Source organism: Sorghum bicolor, chromosome 1 (assembly GCF_000003195.3).
Source record: "Sorghum bicolor cultivar BTx623 chromosome 1, Sorghum_bicolor_NCBIv3, whole genome shotgun sequence".
NCBI lineage: Eukaryota > Viridiplantae > Streptophyta > Magnoliopsida > Poales > Poaceae > Sorghum > Sorghum bicolor.
The window spans coordinates 16,814,619-16,832,219 of record NC_012870.2 but is presented as its reverse complement, the minus strand read 5'-3'; the positions used below and the strand labels follow the sequence as shown (position 1 = coordinate 16,832,219).

Below are 17,601 nucleotides of genomic sequence, written 5' to 3'. Positions count from 1 at the left end.
TCGTTCGGTGCTCCTCTGAGCACTTTTTCAACTTAGCACCTTGTCCGACTTTGACCCAACCAAGTTCCATCTTCAAAGACACACAAATAAACACCAGATGGAACTGGTATGAGTGACTTCTCTCAAACCCTCAAATTTTCACAAATATTTAGCTATAGGCTTAGTAATTTTTTATGAAAATAGTTCGAGAAATCACCAAGGAGCATCATATGGCCATAAAGCTAGGGGTTAGAATCACAATGAGCTTTGAATGCTCCCCCTATCTATGGACGAACACAGCGGATGCTCAACGAATAACCGAAAAGAAACGGTCAACAAACAAGCATGCATATGATATGAGTTGTAATGCAATACTTGAAAGTAAACTAATGCTTGTCCAGTTTGATCCAAGGTTAAGCTTTTTCACACACACAAGGGGGTTATCTTAACCATGTTAGACAAGCCCTACATGCAAGTTGTATTTTAGTTTTAGTATGCATGATATGCAAAGCAAAAGTTATTTACAAGTTTCAACACACAACTTTTATCTTTTAGTGAAGTTGGATAGATCAAGCACATTAAGTTCATTTCTCAACAAACAAAACCTAGCTTCATCTAGGGGTTTTGTGAAGATATCCGCCAATTGATTTTCCGTTCCCACATTCTCTAGAGATATGTCACCTTTAGCAACGTGATCCCTAAGGAAGTGGTGGCGGATGTCAATATGTTTTGTGCGGGTGTGTTGAACCGGGTTGTTTGCAAGTTTTATGGCACTTTCGTTGTCACACAACAAAGGTACTTTGTCTAGTACTACTTCATAGTCTAGCAAAGTTTGTTTCATATAGAGTATTAGTGCACAACAAGCACCGGCGGCAATGTATTCCGCCTCGGCCGTTGACAAGGCAACACTATTTTGTTTCTTTGACATCCAAGAGACAAGTGATCTACCTAGGAAGTGGCACCCTCCGGATGTGCTTTTTCTATCAATCTGGCACCCGGCATAATCCGAATCGGAATAGCCTACAAGTTGGAATCTTGCACCTTTGGGATACCACAAGCCTAGGCAAGGTGTGTATTTTAGATACCTAAGAATTCTCTTGACCGCAATCAAGTGAGATTCCATAGGCATTGCTTGATATCTTGCGCACATACACACACTAAACATGATATCGGGCCTAGATGCGGTGAGGTAGAGTAGACTTCCTATCATGGAGCGATAGAGAGTCTTGTCAAAGGGGTTACCTCCCTCATCCAAGTCGAGATGCCCATTTGATGCCATGGGAGTCTTGATTGGCTTGCAATCCATCATCTTGAACCTCTTAAGAAGATCTTGAGTGTACTTCTCTTCAGAGATGAAAACACCTTCTTTCATTTGCTTGACTTGAAATCCTAGGAAAAAGGATAGCTCGCCAATCATGGACATCTCAAACTCCTTGGACATCAAATCACCAAATTCCTTGCAAAAATCTTCATTAGTAGAGCCAAAAATAATATCATCAACATAAACTTGGCAAATGAAGATTTCCCCATTCATTTTCTTGGTGAAGAGTGTTGTGTCAACTTTCCCAATCTTGAAGCCCTTCTCAATGAGGAAGTCCCTAAGCCTCTCATACCAAGCTCTAGGAGCTTGCTTGAGACCATAGAGAGCCTTGGACAACCGGTAGACATGCTTGGGGTACCTAGGGTCTTCAAAACCGGGGGGTTGCTCAACAAAGACAAGCTCATTAATATAACCATTTAAAAAGTCACTTTTCACATCCATTTGAAATAACTTGATATCATGACTAGATGCATATGCAAGTAGAATATGGATTGCTTCAAGTCTTGCCACCGGTGCAAAGGTTTCACCGAAGTCAAGACCTTCCACTTGTGAAAAGCCTTTTGCCACAAGTCTTGCCTTGTTGCGCACCACTTTGCCTTGATCATCCTTCTTGTTCTGGAAGACCCATTTTGTTCCAATCACTCTTGCATCTTTGGGTCGCTCTTCAAGTGTCCATGCTTGGTTGTGAGAGAAGTTGTTCAACTCCTCTTGCATGGCCATGATCCAATCCGCATCACGGAGAGCTTCCTCTATAGTCTTTGGTTCATCTTCAAGAGACACAAACGCGTGATGTTCAATAAATAAAGCATGTCTAGAACGAGTAGTTACACCACGTGATGGACTCCCGATGATGAGATCTTGAGAGTGATCTTGGAGGAGATGTGATGTTCTTCTTGGTGCCACTTGAGGGGTTGGTTGGGGAGCATCAACATCTTGTGCTTGTGCCACCGCTTGCTCATGAGTGACTTGAGTGTCTTCATGAGCATCTCTCACATCCTTGTCTTCATCTTGTGGACCTTGTGAGGTGGATGGCGGCTCAATAACTTGCACATCATCATCATCTTCTTTAGGCTTGATGTCTCCCACCGGCATGTTCTTCATGGCATCCCTCAATGGTTCACCACCTACATCATCAAGATTATCACTTGCTCCTTGGGAGCCATTAGTTTCATCAAATTCAACATCAAATGTTTCTTCAACCATGTTTGTGGCATGGTTAAAGACCCTATATGCTTTGGACTTTGATGAATAGCCAACCAAATAGCCAATGTCACATCTTCTTTGGAACTTTCCCAAGTGTTGGCGCTTCTTGTAGATGTAGCACTTGCACCCAAACACTCTAAAGAATGAGACATCGGGCTTCTTCCCATTGAGCAACTCATATGGTGTCTTCTCTAGGAACTTGTGAGGAAAGAGCCGGTTTGAAGCATAGCATGCGGTGTTGATTGCCTCGGTCCACATCTTCTCTGAAGTGTTATATTCATCTAGCATTGTTCTTGCCAAGGTGATCAATGTCCGGTTCTTTCTTTCTACAACCCCATTTTGTTGTGGTGTGTATGTTGAGGAGAACTCATGCTTGATTCCCACTTCATCACAATATTCTTCAATGTTGGTGTTGTCAAACTCTTTACCATTGTCACTTCTAATTTTCTTGATCTTCACATCAAATTGATTTTGGGCATTCTTTGCAAACTTCTTGAATATTGATGCAACTTCGGCCTTGTCTTGCAAGAAGAATGTCCAAGTGTACCAGGAGAAATCATCAACTATGACCAAGCAATATTTGTTGCCTCCAAGACTAGCATAAGTGGTTGGTCCAAATAAGTCCATGTGAAGTAGCTCAAGGACTCTTGAAGTAGAGAGATAGGCTTTGGTTGGATGAGTGTTTGCAACTTGTTTGCCCGCTTGACATGCACTACAAAGCTTGTCCTTTTCAAATGTCACATCCTTCAAGCCTCTAATCAATTCTTTCTTCATCAACTTCTTGAGTGTTCCCATTCCAACATGTGCTAACCTTCTATGCGACAACCATCCCAGTGAAGTTTTGGTGAATAAGCAAGTCTTGACATCAACTTCATCGGATGAGAAGTCAACCACATATAAGTTGTTGTGCCGGAAGCCTTTGAATATCACTTCATTGCCATCTTTCTTGGTCACAATTACTTCCTTCTTCTTGAATAGGTAATCAAATCCAAGGTCACATAATTGTCCAACCGAGAGCAAGTTGAAACTCAAAGATTGCACATAGAGCACATTTGAGATGGAGTTGTCATTTGATATAGCAACCTTTCCTAGTCCCTTGACTTTCCCTTTTGAATTGTCACCAAATGTGATCTTCTCTTGGTTGTCAACATCTTCTTCAAGAGAGGTGAACATCCGGGGATCTCCGGTCATATGTTGAGTGCAACCACTATCAATTACCCAATGTGATCCACTTGTAGTTCACCTACACACAAGAGATCAAGCTTGAGATTTAGGGACCCACATTTGCTTAGGGCCCTTGACCTTCTCTACTAGTTGCTTTGGCACCCAAATCTTCTTTGGCCTTTGCTTGTTGGGCGGCCCCATGAAGCTAACCTTGACCTTGCCACTCTTGTCTTTCCTTACAATGTAGTGAGCATTGAAGGCAAATGGTCTTGCATGCTTGGGCAAGGGTGGTGGTAGTGGTGCCTTACACTCATGAGCAAAGTGTCCTTCTTGACCACACTCAAAGCATCTCTTTGGCTTTGGCTTGCTTGGTTGATCATGAGTGGCTAGAGACTTGATGAGCTTTGTTTGATGAGCCTTATAGCCAATTCCACTCTTGTCCATCTTCAAGACGGTGTTCATAAAAAGCTCACTTTGAAGGTCCTTCCCCTTTGTGAACTTTGCTAACCCCATGGTTAAATGTTCCTTTTCTTTCTTGAGCTTGTTGTTCTCTTGAGTTAGCTTCTTGATGATTGGGTCATTGTTGCTAGCTAACTCATCCAAGATGAATGTCTCATCTTCTTCTTGCTTGTCATACATCAAACCAAGCTTGAGATATTGATTTTCTTCCTTGAGTAACTTGTTCTCATATGCAAGCTTCTTGTTTTGATCAAGTGGCTCAATCACAATTGTCTTGTGTTTGGCTTGTTTTTGCAACTCTTTCTTGAGCATGACAATTTCATTCTTGAGCTTGATAGTGTCCTCATAATTCTCAGCCACTACCACTTTCTTGCCCTTGCAATCAACACATTTGCTTGTGCTCTCCACAAGTAAGTCATCACAAGATGTGGCTACATCGAGCTTAGCAACATTGTTAGTAGCAACATGTGTTTCATCAATTGCAAGTTCATAAGCAATTTCAAGATTGTCATAGTTTGCTTTTAGAGTTGTTAGTTCTTCTTTCATTGCTCTATATCTAGTGATAAGCTCATCATGAACACTCTCAAGTTTATCATGTTTTTCTTTGAGCTCTTTAAGAGAGAGTTTGAGCTCCTTGAGCTTAGTGGTCATGATCTCATTTTGGTCTCTAAGCTCATCACTAGATTTAAGCTTTGCTAGAAGTGTTTTATTTTCAAGTTCAAGCTTTTCATTTTCACTTCTAGATTTTCTTATGACCTTTGTGTACTTGTTAAGCAATTTTACAAGTTCATCATAAGAAGGTGATTCATATTCACTATCACTTTCACTACTCTCATCCTCACTTTGTACCTTCCGGTCACCCTTAGCCATGAGGCATAGGTGTGTAGAGGATGTAGATGGTGGTGAAGATGATGGTGATGGAGCATCGATGGCAATGGCGGCAACCTTCTCATCATCACTTTCATTGCCGGAGGAGTCACCGCTTGAGCTCTCAATGTCGGTGAGCCAATCACCAACAATGTAAGCCTTGCCATTCTTCTTCTTGTAATGCTCCTTCTTCTTGCCACCTTTCTTTTTGTATTGCTTCTTCTCATTCTTGTCATCATCACTTGAGTCATCTTGCTCTTTGTTCTTCTTCTTATATTTGTCCTTCTTGGGTTTTGGACATTGGTGAGCAAGATGGCCAAGTTCACCACAATTATAGCAATCCATTTCGGAGATGGGCTTTCTCTTGCTACTTGTGAAGAACTTCTTCTTCTTGGAGTCAAAGTTGACTCTATTCTTGTTGAGCTTCTTCAACATCTTTGTGGTTCTTCTCACCAAGAGGGCAATAGATGCATCATCATCACTTGAGGTTGATGACTCAACTTCAATCTTCTTGGCTTTGCACTTGTGAGAAGCCTTGAGAGCCAAGTCCTTCTTCTCCTTCTTGGCCGATGAGGAGCCATCTTGGGGGTTCATGTGCATATACATCTCATGAGCATTGATCTTCCCCAATATGGCGGTTGGTGTAGCGGTGGAAAGATCGCCTTGATGAAGCACCGTTACTATGTGTCCATATTTCTCAATGGGAAGCACACATAGTATCTTCCTTGCTACATCCGCCGCACTCATTTGAGTGAGCCCAAGTCCATTTAGCTCCTCTACAATGACATTTAAGCGAGAATACATTTCATTAGCATTTTCTTTGGGAAGCATTTCAAATGTATTAAGCTTGTTCTTCACTAAGTGATAGCGTTCCTCGCGTTCACTCTTTGATCCCTCATGGAGCGCACAAAGTTCCTTCCAAAGTTCATGGGCGGATTTGTGGCTCCGAACACGGTTGAACACCTCTTTGCAAAGGCCTCTAAAGATGTGGTTTTTGGCCTTCGCATTCCACTTCTCGTTTTCTTGCTCTTGTGGTGTAAGAGCGGCGTCTTCTCCCGGAGGGTTAAACCCTTCGGTCGCGGCTTTTAGGCACTTTACATCGCATGCCTCAAGGTATGACTCCATCCGTATTTTCCAATACGGGAAGTCATCCCCATCGAACATGGGTGGCGGTCCATCTCCGTGAGACATCTTTTCTCTAGGCGGTGAAGCCTAAATAATGAGCACTAGGCTCTGATACCAACTGAAAGGATCAAGATGCCCAAGTGAAAGCCCTAGTTTGGTTTTGGATAATTGATGAAACCCTTATGCTAACCTCTATACTAAGTGTGTGTAGACTTAATGAGGTTGGTACATGCCAAGTGTTGGAGCAAGTGATGATCATGGTGATGATGGTGATGACCACAAGATGATCAAGTGCTCAACTTGGAAAAGAAGAAAGAGAAAAACAAAACCCTATGGAGATCAAGGCAAAGGTATTGCTTAGGGTTTTCGTTTTGGTGATCAAGACACCATAGAGGGTGTGATCACATTTAGGATAGATAGCCGTACTATAAAGAGGGGAATTCTTTGGCTAAGCGGTTATCGAGTGCCACTAGGTGTCATTGTTCATGTGCATGCATTTAGAACCTAGTGAGCTAACTTAACTCCTTCGAAGAAAATGATTGTGAAAATGCTAACACACGTGCACTTGGTGGTTTGCACGTTGTGGTGTTGGCACACTTTGAGAAGGAGGTGGAGTTTGAAGGGTAGAGAGAGGATGAGTTCCTCTCTCCCTCCCGCCGAGCTTGCGAGGCGGGATTCGGCGCTTTTCGAGAAAATGAAGTGCATATTTTCTATTGCGCCGGTGGGATATTTGGAGAAGTCGCGGGGGTGTTTCTCGCTGAGAAAACACTCACCGGATGCTGGCTTCTGGAGCACCGGACGCTGCGTCTGAGCGTCCGGTGTAGACAGTGCCTGGCCCAGCTAGGGTAAGGCACCGGACGATAGGCACCGGACGCTGGCTTGAGCGTCCGGTGGTTAGCGTCCGGTGTGTGGGCATTTTGCGACCCTCTCTGCGCATGGGTCCGGTGAGCACCGGACGCTAAGGGTGCGTCCGGTGGCTTGCGTCCGGTGACCTGCAAGTTTGCGAAGCTCTCTGCGCATGAGTCCGGTGTGCACCGGACTGTCCGGTGCTCACTTGCTCAGCGTCCGGTGCACTGCAGGTGACCGTTAGATTCTGACACGAGCGTGACACGTGGCTGACGTTGGAGCACCGGACGCTGGTGTTGAGCGTCCGGTGCCCCTTTAAGAGCGTCCGGTGACCCCGTATTTCGCCCAGTGAAAGAGCCAACGGCTCTATTTGCTTGAGGGGTTATAAATACGTGTTTGGCCGGCTTGGGGCTCATACTCTTTGCATTCTAACATACTTGACATCCTTGTGAGCCTAAGCAAACACCTCCCACTCATCTCCTTCATAGATTATACATCTTTGTGAGATTGGGAGTGATTCCAAGTGCATTTGCTTGAGTGATTGCATCTAGTGGCACTTGGGGATCGTTCTAGCTGCGGTTTTCTTGTTACTCTTGGTGATTGCCGCCACCTAGACGGCTTGGAGCAGCGGAGGAGGATTGGCACGAGTTGGTGATTGTTCGTGGCCATCTCCCGGTGATTGTGAGGGGTCTTGTACCTTCCCCGGCGGAGAGCCGAAAGGTAACTCTAGTGGATTGCTCGTGTCATTGAGTTACCTCACTTGTGGGTTGGTTCTTGTGGTGTCCTAGTGAGGACGAGGTTCGTGCTACACCTCTTATCCACCGAACCACCAAGTGTTGGTCGACACAACGGGGACGTAGCGTGCCGGCAAGCACGTGAACCTCGGGAGAAAAATCGGCGTTTCAATTGTGTTTGATTGGCATTTTCCCGGTGCTTGATTGTTTATATTGGTGATTGGTTCATCCCCTACTCGGTGGTATAATTATCTCATCCACTCTTTTACATTCCCGCAAACTAGAGTAGCGTACTTACTTGTATGGAAACTTTAGGTAGCTTTCTAGTGTAAGTAGTGACATAGCTCTTGCGTGCCTAGTGATTATATCAACTAGAATTGTTGGATAGGTGGCTTGCAAACACCCCATTAGAGCTAGAGCAAAAAGCTTCGCTTTGTTATTTACTAACCTCTTGCTCTAGTGAGTTTGTAGATTTTTAAATAGGCTATTCACCCCCCCCTCTAGCCATATTAGGACCTTTCACCAAGAGGGGGGTGAATTGGGCTTCTCTAAAAATTTAAGCAACCTATAAGCTCCAATTCAACCCCTTGTGCCTAGTGTGACTTAGAGAGCTACCGGATAAAAAGTTTTGCAACCTAGTTCCGATCCTATTCTAGCAAGGCAATTCTAAGAATGTAAAAACACAAAGTAAATGCTAGAAAGTAAAGGAGTAGTGGAAAGAAGTGCTCGGTGATATTTTGCCGAGGTATCGGAGAGTCGCCACTCTCCACTAGTCCTCGTTGGAGCACCCGCGCAAGGGTCTTGCTCCCCCTTGGTCCGCGCAAGGACTAAGTGCTCTCTACGGGCTGATTCTTCAACACTCCGTCGTGGTGAATCGCCCAAAACCGCTCACAAGCTTGACACGAGCCACCCACAAGAACTCCGGGCGGTCTTCGTGCCTCCAATCACCACCGAACCGTCTAGGTGATGGCGATCACCAAGAGTAACAAGCAAAGAACTCTCACTTGACCCAAACAAGGCTCTAGAGAGTGGTGGATGCACACTTGACTCTTGGAACTCACTAGAGAAGGATTCTCTCAAGAAATCACTCAAATCTCAATCCTCTCTAGGCTCTTTGCAACTCTCTTGCTCCACAACAAGTTTTTCTGATGTTCAAATGGGCAAGAGGACTCTCATGGACGAGGTGGAGGAGTATAAATACTATCCACGAAGTCCAAAGGTCGGCCAACCGTTTTCCACTGAAAACGGGGTCACCGGACGCACATTATGTTGCACCGGACGCACTGCACCGAGCGTCCGGTGCTACATAACGGCTACCTGTACTTCTCTCTAACAGGTCACCGGACGCTAACTTCCAGCATCCGGTGCACCGTCCGGTGCTCGGGGAAACATTACATGCTCCCTGCGCATGGGACCGGACGCTACCCGGTGCGTCCGGAGCTAGCGTCCGGTGCTTAGGGGAACTTTACAAGCTCCCTGGGTATGGGACCGGACGCTACCCGGTGCGTCCGGTGCTAGCGTCCGGTGCCTAACCCTAGGCACGGCACTGTTCTAATGGCTAAGGACCTCACCGGACGCACTCACAGAGCGTCCGGTGCAGCGTCCGGTGCCCCTTTGGGCACTCTAACTTCGTCGAAACGCGATCGCTTCAAAACGGAGTTGGTAACTCTTGATCTAAGGACTATCTCTGAGCTGCCTAGTGCTAGGTTTACCAAGTGTGCACCACACCTAAACCTAAAGCCTTGCCTAAGTCAAGCTACTAGATCAAAGTCCCTCTTAATAGTACGGTCAAAGGAAAACAAAGTCCTAAACTACTCTAAGTGCCCTTCTTCACCATATGGCACTTAGACCTAGTCTAGTCTTGACGATGTCCATCCATCCTTTGAAAACCGAAACGATTTCCACTATTAAGTAGGCATGTACGTCCCTGTCTATCGAGTACCTATTTACCATGGCCTTACCTATGACTTTGCCTCTGCAAAACACACGTTAGTCATAGTAATCAATAATGCCATTAATCACCGAAATCACTTAGGGGCCTAGATGCTCTTTCACCCCTGAGCCACTTGGTCTCGATAACAAAATCTATTTGTCCCCACTGCCACTAACTGCGAGTTTTGACACCAAAGAACCGAGCCTGCGCCGCGACGGCCGCGGACACGCACCCCGCAGCAGAGGCGGCAACCGACACGGCGGGCTCGGACACACCCAGCCGGATGATGGCCGAGCCCACGGAGCTCTTGGTGGCCTCGAGCGCCGCCATGTAGAGCGCACGCGCGGGCACCGTGCCGGCCAGCGATGCGCCGAACCCGCGGTAGAACCCATGGAGGCCATCCCGCCGGAGGATGGAGGCGGCCGTCGCCATGGCCGCCTGCGGCGGCGGCGCCACCTGCAGGTGCGTCTTCACCACCATGGCCGGGTACAGCACCGCGGACACACCCGAGAAGAGCGCGGCGCCCAAGACGAAGAACCGCGACTTGTCGAGCATCTCCCAGTTCACCACGGCCAGCAGACGCTGGATCTCCTCCGCCGCTGCGGCCGCCGCGGCCGCGCCGCTCTCCTCCATGTCCACAGCACCGAAGCTCATAGTTTCCTCCAGTACTGCGCCGTTCTTATTTTTATTTTTATTTTTTTCTATTTCTGAAATGTTGTGGTGCAGACTGCAGACGATGCATGTGGGCTTCGGCCTCCGGGAGCTAGCCCTTCACTCCTCCATTCTGGGTCCTGCTCACAGGGCCCACGAACCGGTTGTGTGTACTGCGGCTTCAACATGACCTGGTTTGTTGTGTACTGTGGTTTCGCTCCTCTATCTACCGTGAAAGGGCAAGAATGACATTGTGTTACATGGGACCCACGTGTTAAACCCTTTAAACGGAAGAAAACAGACGAAATGGGAACGGAATGACACATGGGTATAGTCGAAGATAAAGTTGGGCACAGTGGTGCGAAACAACTTTTTAGTGGCTTGCTGGTTTGGTCAATCTTTCATAATGGCATAGAGGTAAAAAGCTCTAATAATGTAGAGACGTTTCAAAAGTGACAAAAAAAGAATAAAACGAGTTACTATAATAACTTAAACCAATAAGATTTGCCACTTAGGAGTCATGAGTAATAAATAGCAAACTATTAATATTACTATATGTGATGGAGCATGATATCACTTGTCTGTAACTATTGGTGACTGCTCATTAGTGATGGGTCAAGTCATGTCTTAACCTGAAGGACACACTTAGGTTGTCATGGGTCTATCACTGTCTTAGTGAGGAGTTTCATTGTGCTATTTTGAAGATTGTGATGTCACAACGAATGAAATTAACCATGGATAAAACATCAACTCTCAATAGAAAGATTTATTCTATAGTTTTATAGATATTTAATTTAGAGTCGGTAATAACCATGCATAGAGTTTTATCTAGCTAGATGAAACTCACCTCTTCTCTCTCTTAAAAACATTGTCATGCATGTCATCAAAATATATATGACAATCTATTAAATACATATGAAACTCACATAAAACCTAGCATAGTGAGGTAAAAAACCAACAACATAGTTTCTGGTGATGAAAAAAACTAACAATATTTTTACTGCAAAGTTATTCCATTGGTTGACAAAATCCTTATAGTCATTAGTATAATATATTTTACGATGTTGGAACGGCCCTGTTGCTATAAAACATGACATGAAGACTTTACCATCTAAAAATGTTGCAAGTGAGAACATGTCAAGAGGTTAACACTCCAAAAAAGTCAACACTGGCTTAATTACCTAAGATATCGATAAACCCACTTTATAATATTGATATGTATAATGGGCGTGCATGCTTAACTTTTCTTGTACACATAGAATGGAAGCCTTGAAGCAGTTGGGCCTTGTTTAGTTCCGAAAACTGAAAAGTTTTCGGAACTGTAGCACTTTCGTTTTTATTTGACAAACGTTATCCAATCATGGAGTAACTAGGTTTAAAATATTCATCTCGTGATTTATAGGTAAACTGTGTAATTAGTTTTTATTTTCGTCTATATTTGATGCTCCATGCATGTGCCGCAAGATTCGATGTGACGGAAAATCTTGAAAAGATTTTTGTTTTTGGGGTGAACTAAACAAGGCCTTGGCAGCAAATGGATCACCTGAAGCTGAAGGCATTCAAAGGTGCTTAGCTTAATGCAGATCTTGGAGAATAACAGATGCGATCGAGAGCTGTCACAGGCTCACAGCTGCAAAGCAACGGCCGGACGAACAGAAAGCAAATGTGGTAGCAGGAATAATGAGCTGCAAAGGTCATGTGAAACTTTGCATTTCGAATTATCAAAGTACGTGTGGACGGTTGCATCATCCTTGTTTTCTAAAGATCAAAGCAACATATTCTGCGTTTCCTTTCTTCGAACACGACAGGCACAATTGTTTGCTATACACCCATAGCTGGTTTTAATAGAATGTATTTATTTGCTGAAGTGCGTATACATTTGCCAAGTACTAGTTTGTTGTTATAACAAATCTCAAATAAACCATGCATCGGTAAACTCCTAAGTTCTAATATATATAGTAACATGTTCAGTCATACATATGCGCAAATCAATTCAGAATTTCAGATTGATCACAACACAATTGTACAAACTTATAGGTTTTCTTCCTGCATATTGACCATGAAAACATGGATTTAATTTGTTCTTGTATTTTTAACCTTTGTTTGTAGTTTGTACTCTCTCTCTTTTTAACATATGTTTATTATAATCAGCAGGGGAAACCCCTCTTTGTTCCATAAATAATGTTTTGGATAAGTGATCTGAACTATATTCACATAATGTTTTTCTTTCAAGAAATGAAAACCTGAAAACAGTAATCCCCAAAAAGCAAAGCTGGTTGCATGCATGTATGATATTAGCCTTGATTTTTGGTACCTTAATTAAATTCATCATATAGATTTATAAGTCTGATTAAACAAGTGCATCTAGCAGTGTTCTCATGGCCATGTGGTCCACTTCACCTCTCAACATGGCCAAGCGTGCTTCACAGCTCACTACGATCACCTTTTTCGCCTACTTGATGAGATTACTTTCGTGCAGAATCGTCGCACAGCCGAACTGGCTAGCTCTATATAAAGGTGCCCTTGATGAGTACATAGTGCAGCAAACTGAAGCTCCACAGGCCATGCACACTCCCATGGCGAGCTCTCCTTGCCACCGCCTGGCCATTTCAGTTCTACTCCTATACTGCCTCTTCCTTCTCCCGCTTACCCTGCATGCAAGGCTTCTCCTCGCCGACAAGAACACCGCCGCCGCCGTCAATGACAGCAAATCATTTTCCATCCGAGCCGGGAGTGGTGGGGAGGGCGGTGGCCGCGGTTTCGGCGTGAGCATCAGCCACGGCGGGCACGACACGTCAATCGGCATCGGTGGCGGGTTCGGAGGCGGAGCCGGCACTGCCCGTGGCGGCGGCGCGAGCGCGGGAGGCGGCGCCGGTGCCGGTGTTGGCATCGACGTTGGACATGGCGGGGTCGATGTCGGGATCGGCGGGGGTGGAGGCGGCGCGGTCAGCGCCGGCGGTGTGCATGCCGGAGCCGGTGGTGGAGGCGGCGTTGGTGTCCACGTAGGCCGCGGTGGAGTAAGCGTGAGCGCCGGTGGCGGCGGCGGCGGTGGCGGAGGTGCGGATGGGGGAAGCGGTGGCGGCGGGTATGGTGGTGGCAGCGGCGTTGGACGCTCTGGCAACGCGGTGGGGAGCGGCGGAGGGTACGGAGGTGCGAGTGGTAGCGCCGGTGGTGGAGCAGGCAGTGGAGTTGGGTCAGCCGGCGGAGCTGTTGGCGGCGGCTCTGGAGGTGGCGGTGGCCATGGTTGAAGCAACTTGTCTATCTTATGTAACTCAAATAATATACGTACTCCATAGATAGATTGAACTAAAATCCTTTGGGCGTGTATACCCATATACTATACGAAATATATGATGGCATGATATATGGATGTGCAAGTTATATATGCATGACGGCCATATTTTTGCATGCATGCACGCTAGCTAATATCTTTCTATCTAGTTGTGCATCTAAGCATGTGCTCTTTTTAGGGCGGCACGCATCTTTGTATGTGTTTGTGTTGGCAAGCTTGCGCTATGTACTGCAACGCTTAACAGTTAATTGTAATATATGAATATATCTGTACACACGGTATAAATGGATGAACGAAATATGTATTTGGTGTATATTGGTATACTAATAGAAAAAAGTCTACATAACCCCCAAACTATTAAGGGTGGACTACTTCACCCCCCGAACTATAAAACCGGATATTCTACCCCCTGAACTTTCAAAACCGGTCAAATAACCCCCTAGAGTGGTTTTGGATGGTGGTTTTATCTTTTTCTTTTTATTTATTTCCGCTAAATCTTTAAAAAATCAAAATAAATCATTAAAAAAATCATAAAATGGAAATTTTAATTTTTTTTGGACTCCTGATGAGTTGATCTACACAGTGAATATATAATATGGTATACTTTAGTACAAATTTTTTGCTGTAGCTTTAAATCTATGTTTTTCTGTAATTAATTTGAATAATTCATATATGCAGTTCATGTGGTCCAATTGTGGTAAAAGTTTTATTGTGGGCTCATTATTGTATGCTTGAACTATGATAAAAATTTCATACTCATTGGATCATGTATAACTTAGTTATAAATAAAGCATAGATTTAACAAAAATAAAGCTAAATAAATTGATAACTAAGTTATACGTGATCCACTGGCTATGAAACTTTTACCATAGTTCAAGCATACAATAATGAGCCCACCATAAAAATTTCACCACAATTCGATCATAGGAACTGCATATATCAATTATTCGATTTAATTACAGAAAAATATAGATTTAAAGCTACAACAAAAACTTTATACTAAAGTATACCATATTATATATTCACTGTGTAGATATACTCATAAGAAGTCTAACAAAATTGAAATTTTCATTTTATGATTTTTCTATGATTTATTATGATTTTTCAAAGATTTAGCGGAAATAAATAAAAAATAAAAAGACAAAACCACCGTCCAAAACCACTCTAGGGGTTTATTTAACCGGTTTTGAAAGTTCAGGGGGTAGAATATCCGGTTTTATAGTTCGGGGGGTGAAGTAGTACACCCTTGATAGTTTGGGGGGTTATGTAGCCTATACTGATATATATGTTGGTATCCTTAAAGTTATACATGGTGTATAGTCCAAAAAATATATATAATTCTTAGGGCCTAGTAAAGCTTGTAGCTAGGAAATAGTACATATCAACATGTATGACTTCAATTATATATTATGAAACTATATGTAAAATGCTAAATCTAATGATACTTATTTAGTATAATAAAAATAGTATCTTTCTATATAAATTTAGTCAAATTTCAGATCGTTTGACCTAGCACTATTCTAGAATTATATCATCTTTGAGATAAAGAGAGTAGTAATGTTTTGCAAAAGCAATAGATTATTTTGCTATCTCTATGTGCAAATACTACATTGAATGGATAATGTGCCATTTTTCGTTGTGCCATAAAATATATTGTGCATTTATTCTTACACCACAAAATATATTCTGATTGTACATTTATTTAAGCTTGTAGCTCTTTTTATTTAAAAAAATCAAAGCAAGAAAGTTTTAACTTATAACAAGGCTAAAATGAACTATAACTTAGGGAGGCACTACCAGATTGGGGGGGTTTGCCGTGTGCCTGGGGCACACGGCAAAGCCCAAATCGCTCACGGAGAAGGCTTTGCCGTGTGTTGCTCACGGCGAAGAACACACGGCAAATTCTCCCACGGTAAACATTAACTTTGCTCACGGCGAAATTGCGGGCACACGGCTAAATATAATTAAGAAATAACAAATGATTCCAAAAAATTTCCAAATTTGGACACAACACAGCCTATGTGGTGTAGTGCCTATAGAAAAAGTTTCGAATTCAAACTCAAATATGAAAGTCGAATCTACTCCAACTCATGCTCATTCACTCATAACTCTCTCAAACTTCTTCAAAGATTATTTGGTTTCTACATATCATATAGGGCAACTTTTTCGAAATCTTCCCAAACTTTTTTTATGATCTCTATGTATGATAACATGACATATGTACAAGTTTCAAGATTTACGCAATAAAATAGCATTTATTAGAATTTTTAAAAAGTACCGACGCACGTTCGGCGTCGTGTCTCCTAACCACGGCGTTCGAAAGTCATTTCCGTTTCGAATGTGTGTTCTCAGACAGGGTTAGGTAACATGAATACCATTTTTCCGATATCATTTTTCAAGAATTTCACTGAGTCGTAGTTCAAATTTGACCGCATCCGGAAAAATGAAATTAAATGTTGTTAATTGCAAAAATATAGCAAATATGTTTCAAATTTTATGAAATTTGAGTATGGAGTTACAAATGGTGAGTGTGTAGACAAGAAAAAATTTGGAGGGCAAAATCTGAAAAAAAGACAAATTGTTCGCCGTGTGCTGCTCACTTGGCACACGGCAAAGTTTGTGTTTGCCGTGTGCCAGCCACAAGCACACGGCAAACCAGGCTTTGCCGTGTGCCTAACGGCCGCACACGGCAAACGTTGACGGCAGGGTGCGGGCGTTCGTGTGGAGTTAGTTTTTGCCGTGTGTCTTGTTTTTACCGTGGGTTGCTCACGTTAAAGTTTTATGTTTGCCGTGTGCCTTGTTTTTGCCGTGAGCAACACACGGCAAAGGCTATGTATACCGTGTGCCTAGCGTTTGCCATGTGCTTGGGCAGGACACACGGCAAACCCGACCTTTGCCGTGTGTTGCTCACGGCAAACTTTCGGGCACACGGCAAAGGCCGGCTCTCCGGTAGTGAGGGATCGAGTAGTTTGGCAGGTGGGAATAACTAAGCAACCCTAAAGATCCAGCAATGTGGGAGCGTCGTCATTTTAGATGGCAAAATGCCTTTTAATTTCATTGTTTTCTGAACACCATCAAATCAAAACGGGAGGAAAAGACTTATAAATGCTATGCAATGAAATTAACATGACATTATCTAAAAAAATAGAGCAAAAATGTTCAATCATATGAGCACATGTCGTTTATATATAGATGCATCATGTAATTGAAGACATTTGGCGGAGCCAGGCCCTTTCACTGGGGTCCGCCGACCCCAACGAAATCCTGTCATTCTCATTCCTTAGCAAAGCCTTTTCATCTCTAGACCTTGTTTAGTTTCCAAAAAATTTTGCAAAATTTTTCAGATTTCCCGTCATATCGAATATTTAGACACATGCATGAAGTATTAAATATAGACAAAAATAAAAACTAATTGCACAGTTTGGTCGAAATTGACGAGACGAATCTTTTAAGCCTAGTTAGTCCATGATTGGATAATATTTGTCAAATACAAACGAAAGAGCTATAGTGTCGATTTTGCAAAATATTTTGGAACTAAACAAGGCCCTAGCTTATTTCGATCATTTTAGTGTACCTGACCCCCCGGCGCTATTTCTGGATGGCTTCACCCATGTTGTGTAGTTACTTTCCCAAATACACTAGCTGCACATTCTTAATTTGTGTATTACACTGAAGTCCAACATCTAGGATCATTAGCAGCTTTGTCAACAGTGCACTTGGAGGCCGTTTTTCGTTGAAGAAAAGGACGCAGTTTAAAATTAATATCCAAAAAAAGATGGTTTGCCATACCTTAGCAGCCAGGGTACGGGAACATGGGCACGTTCCCCGTTCCGGGAACTTCGTCCCGAAACGTGGAACGGGAACATCATGGAACGTCGTTCCCAAATGTGGTGGAACGCGAATCATATGCAGAAGCAATCATAGAAACGTCAGTCCAAGTGACTATGGAACTTTGTGGTGTGTGTGCATACTGCGCCATGCCCGTCCGTGAGCGGCCGGCGGCGGCGACCGGCAAAAAATATAGTTG

The 17,601-nt window shown here is 43.6% G+C and overlaps 2 protein-coding genes across 2 annotated transcripts; one reads left to right on the top strand and one right to left on the bottom strand.

Annotated features, from left to right (window-relative positions):
- Positions 9,803–10,264, bottom strand: LOC8065142 (mitochondrial carnitine/acylcarnitine carrier-like protein). The gene has a single exon (XM_002464303.2). The coding sequence runs from the start codon at positions 10,262–10,264 to the stop codon at positions 9,803–9,805; it is 462 nt and encodes a 153-aa protein (XP_002464348.2).
- On the top strand, positions 12,691–13,530 carry LOC8065141 (glycine-rich protein 23). The gene has a single exon (XM_002466878.2). The coding sequence runs from the start codon at positions 12,691–12,693 to the stop codon at positions 13,528–13,530; it is 840 nt and encodes a 279-aa protein (XP_002466923.2).

Bases quoted from the DNA above. Each gene is read 5' to 3' on its own strand.
- LOC8065142 (XM_002464303.2), bottom strand. From the start codon at position 10,264: ATGGAGGAGAGCGGCGCGGCCGCGGCGGCCGCAGCGGCGGAGGAGATC.
- LOC8065141 (XM_002466878.2), top strand. From the start codon at position 12,691: ATGGCCAAGCGTGCTTCACAGCTCACTACGATCACCTTTTTCGCCTAC.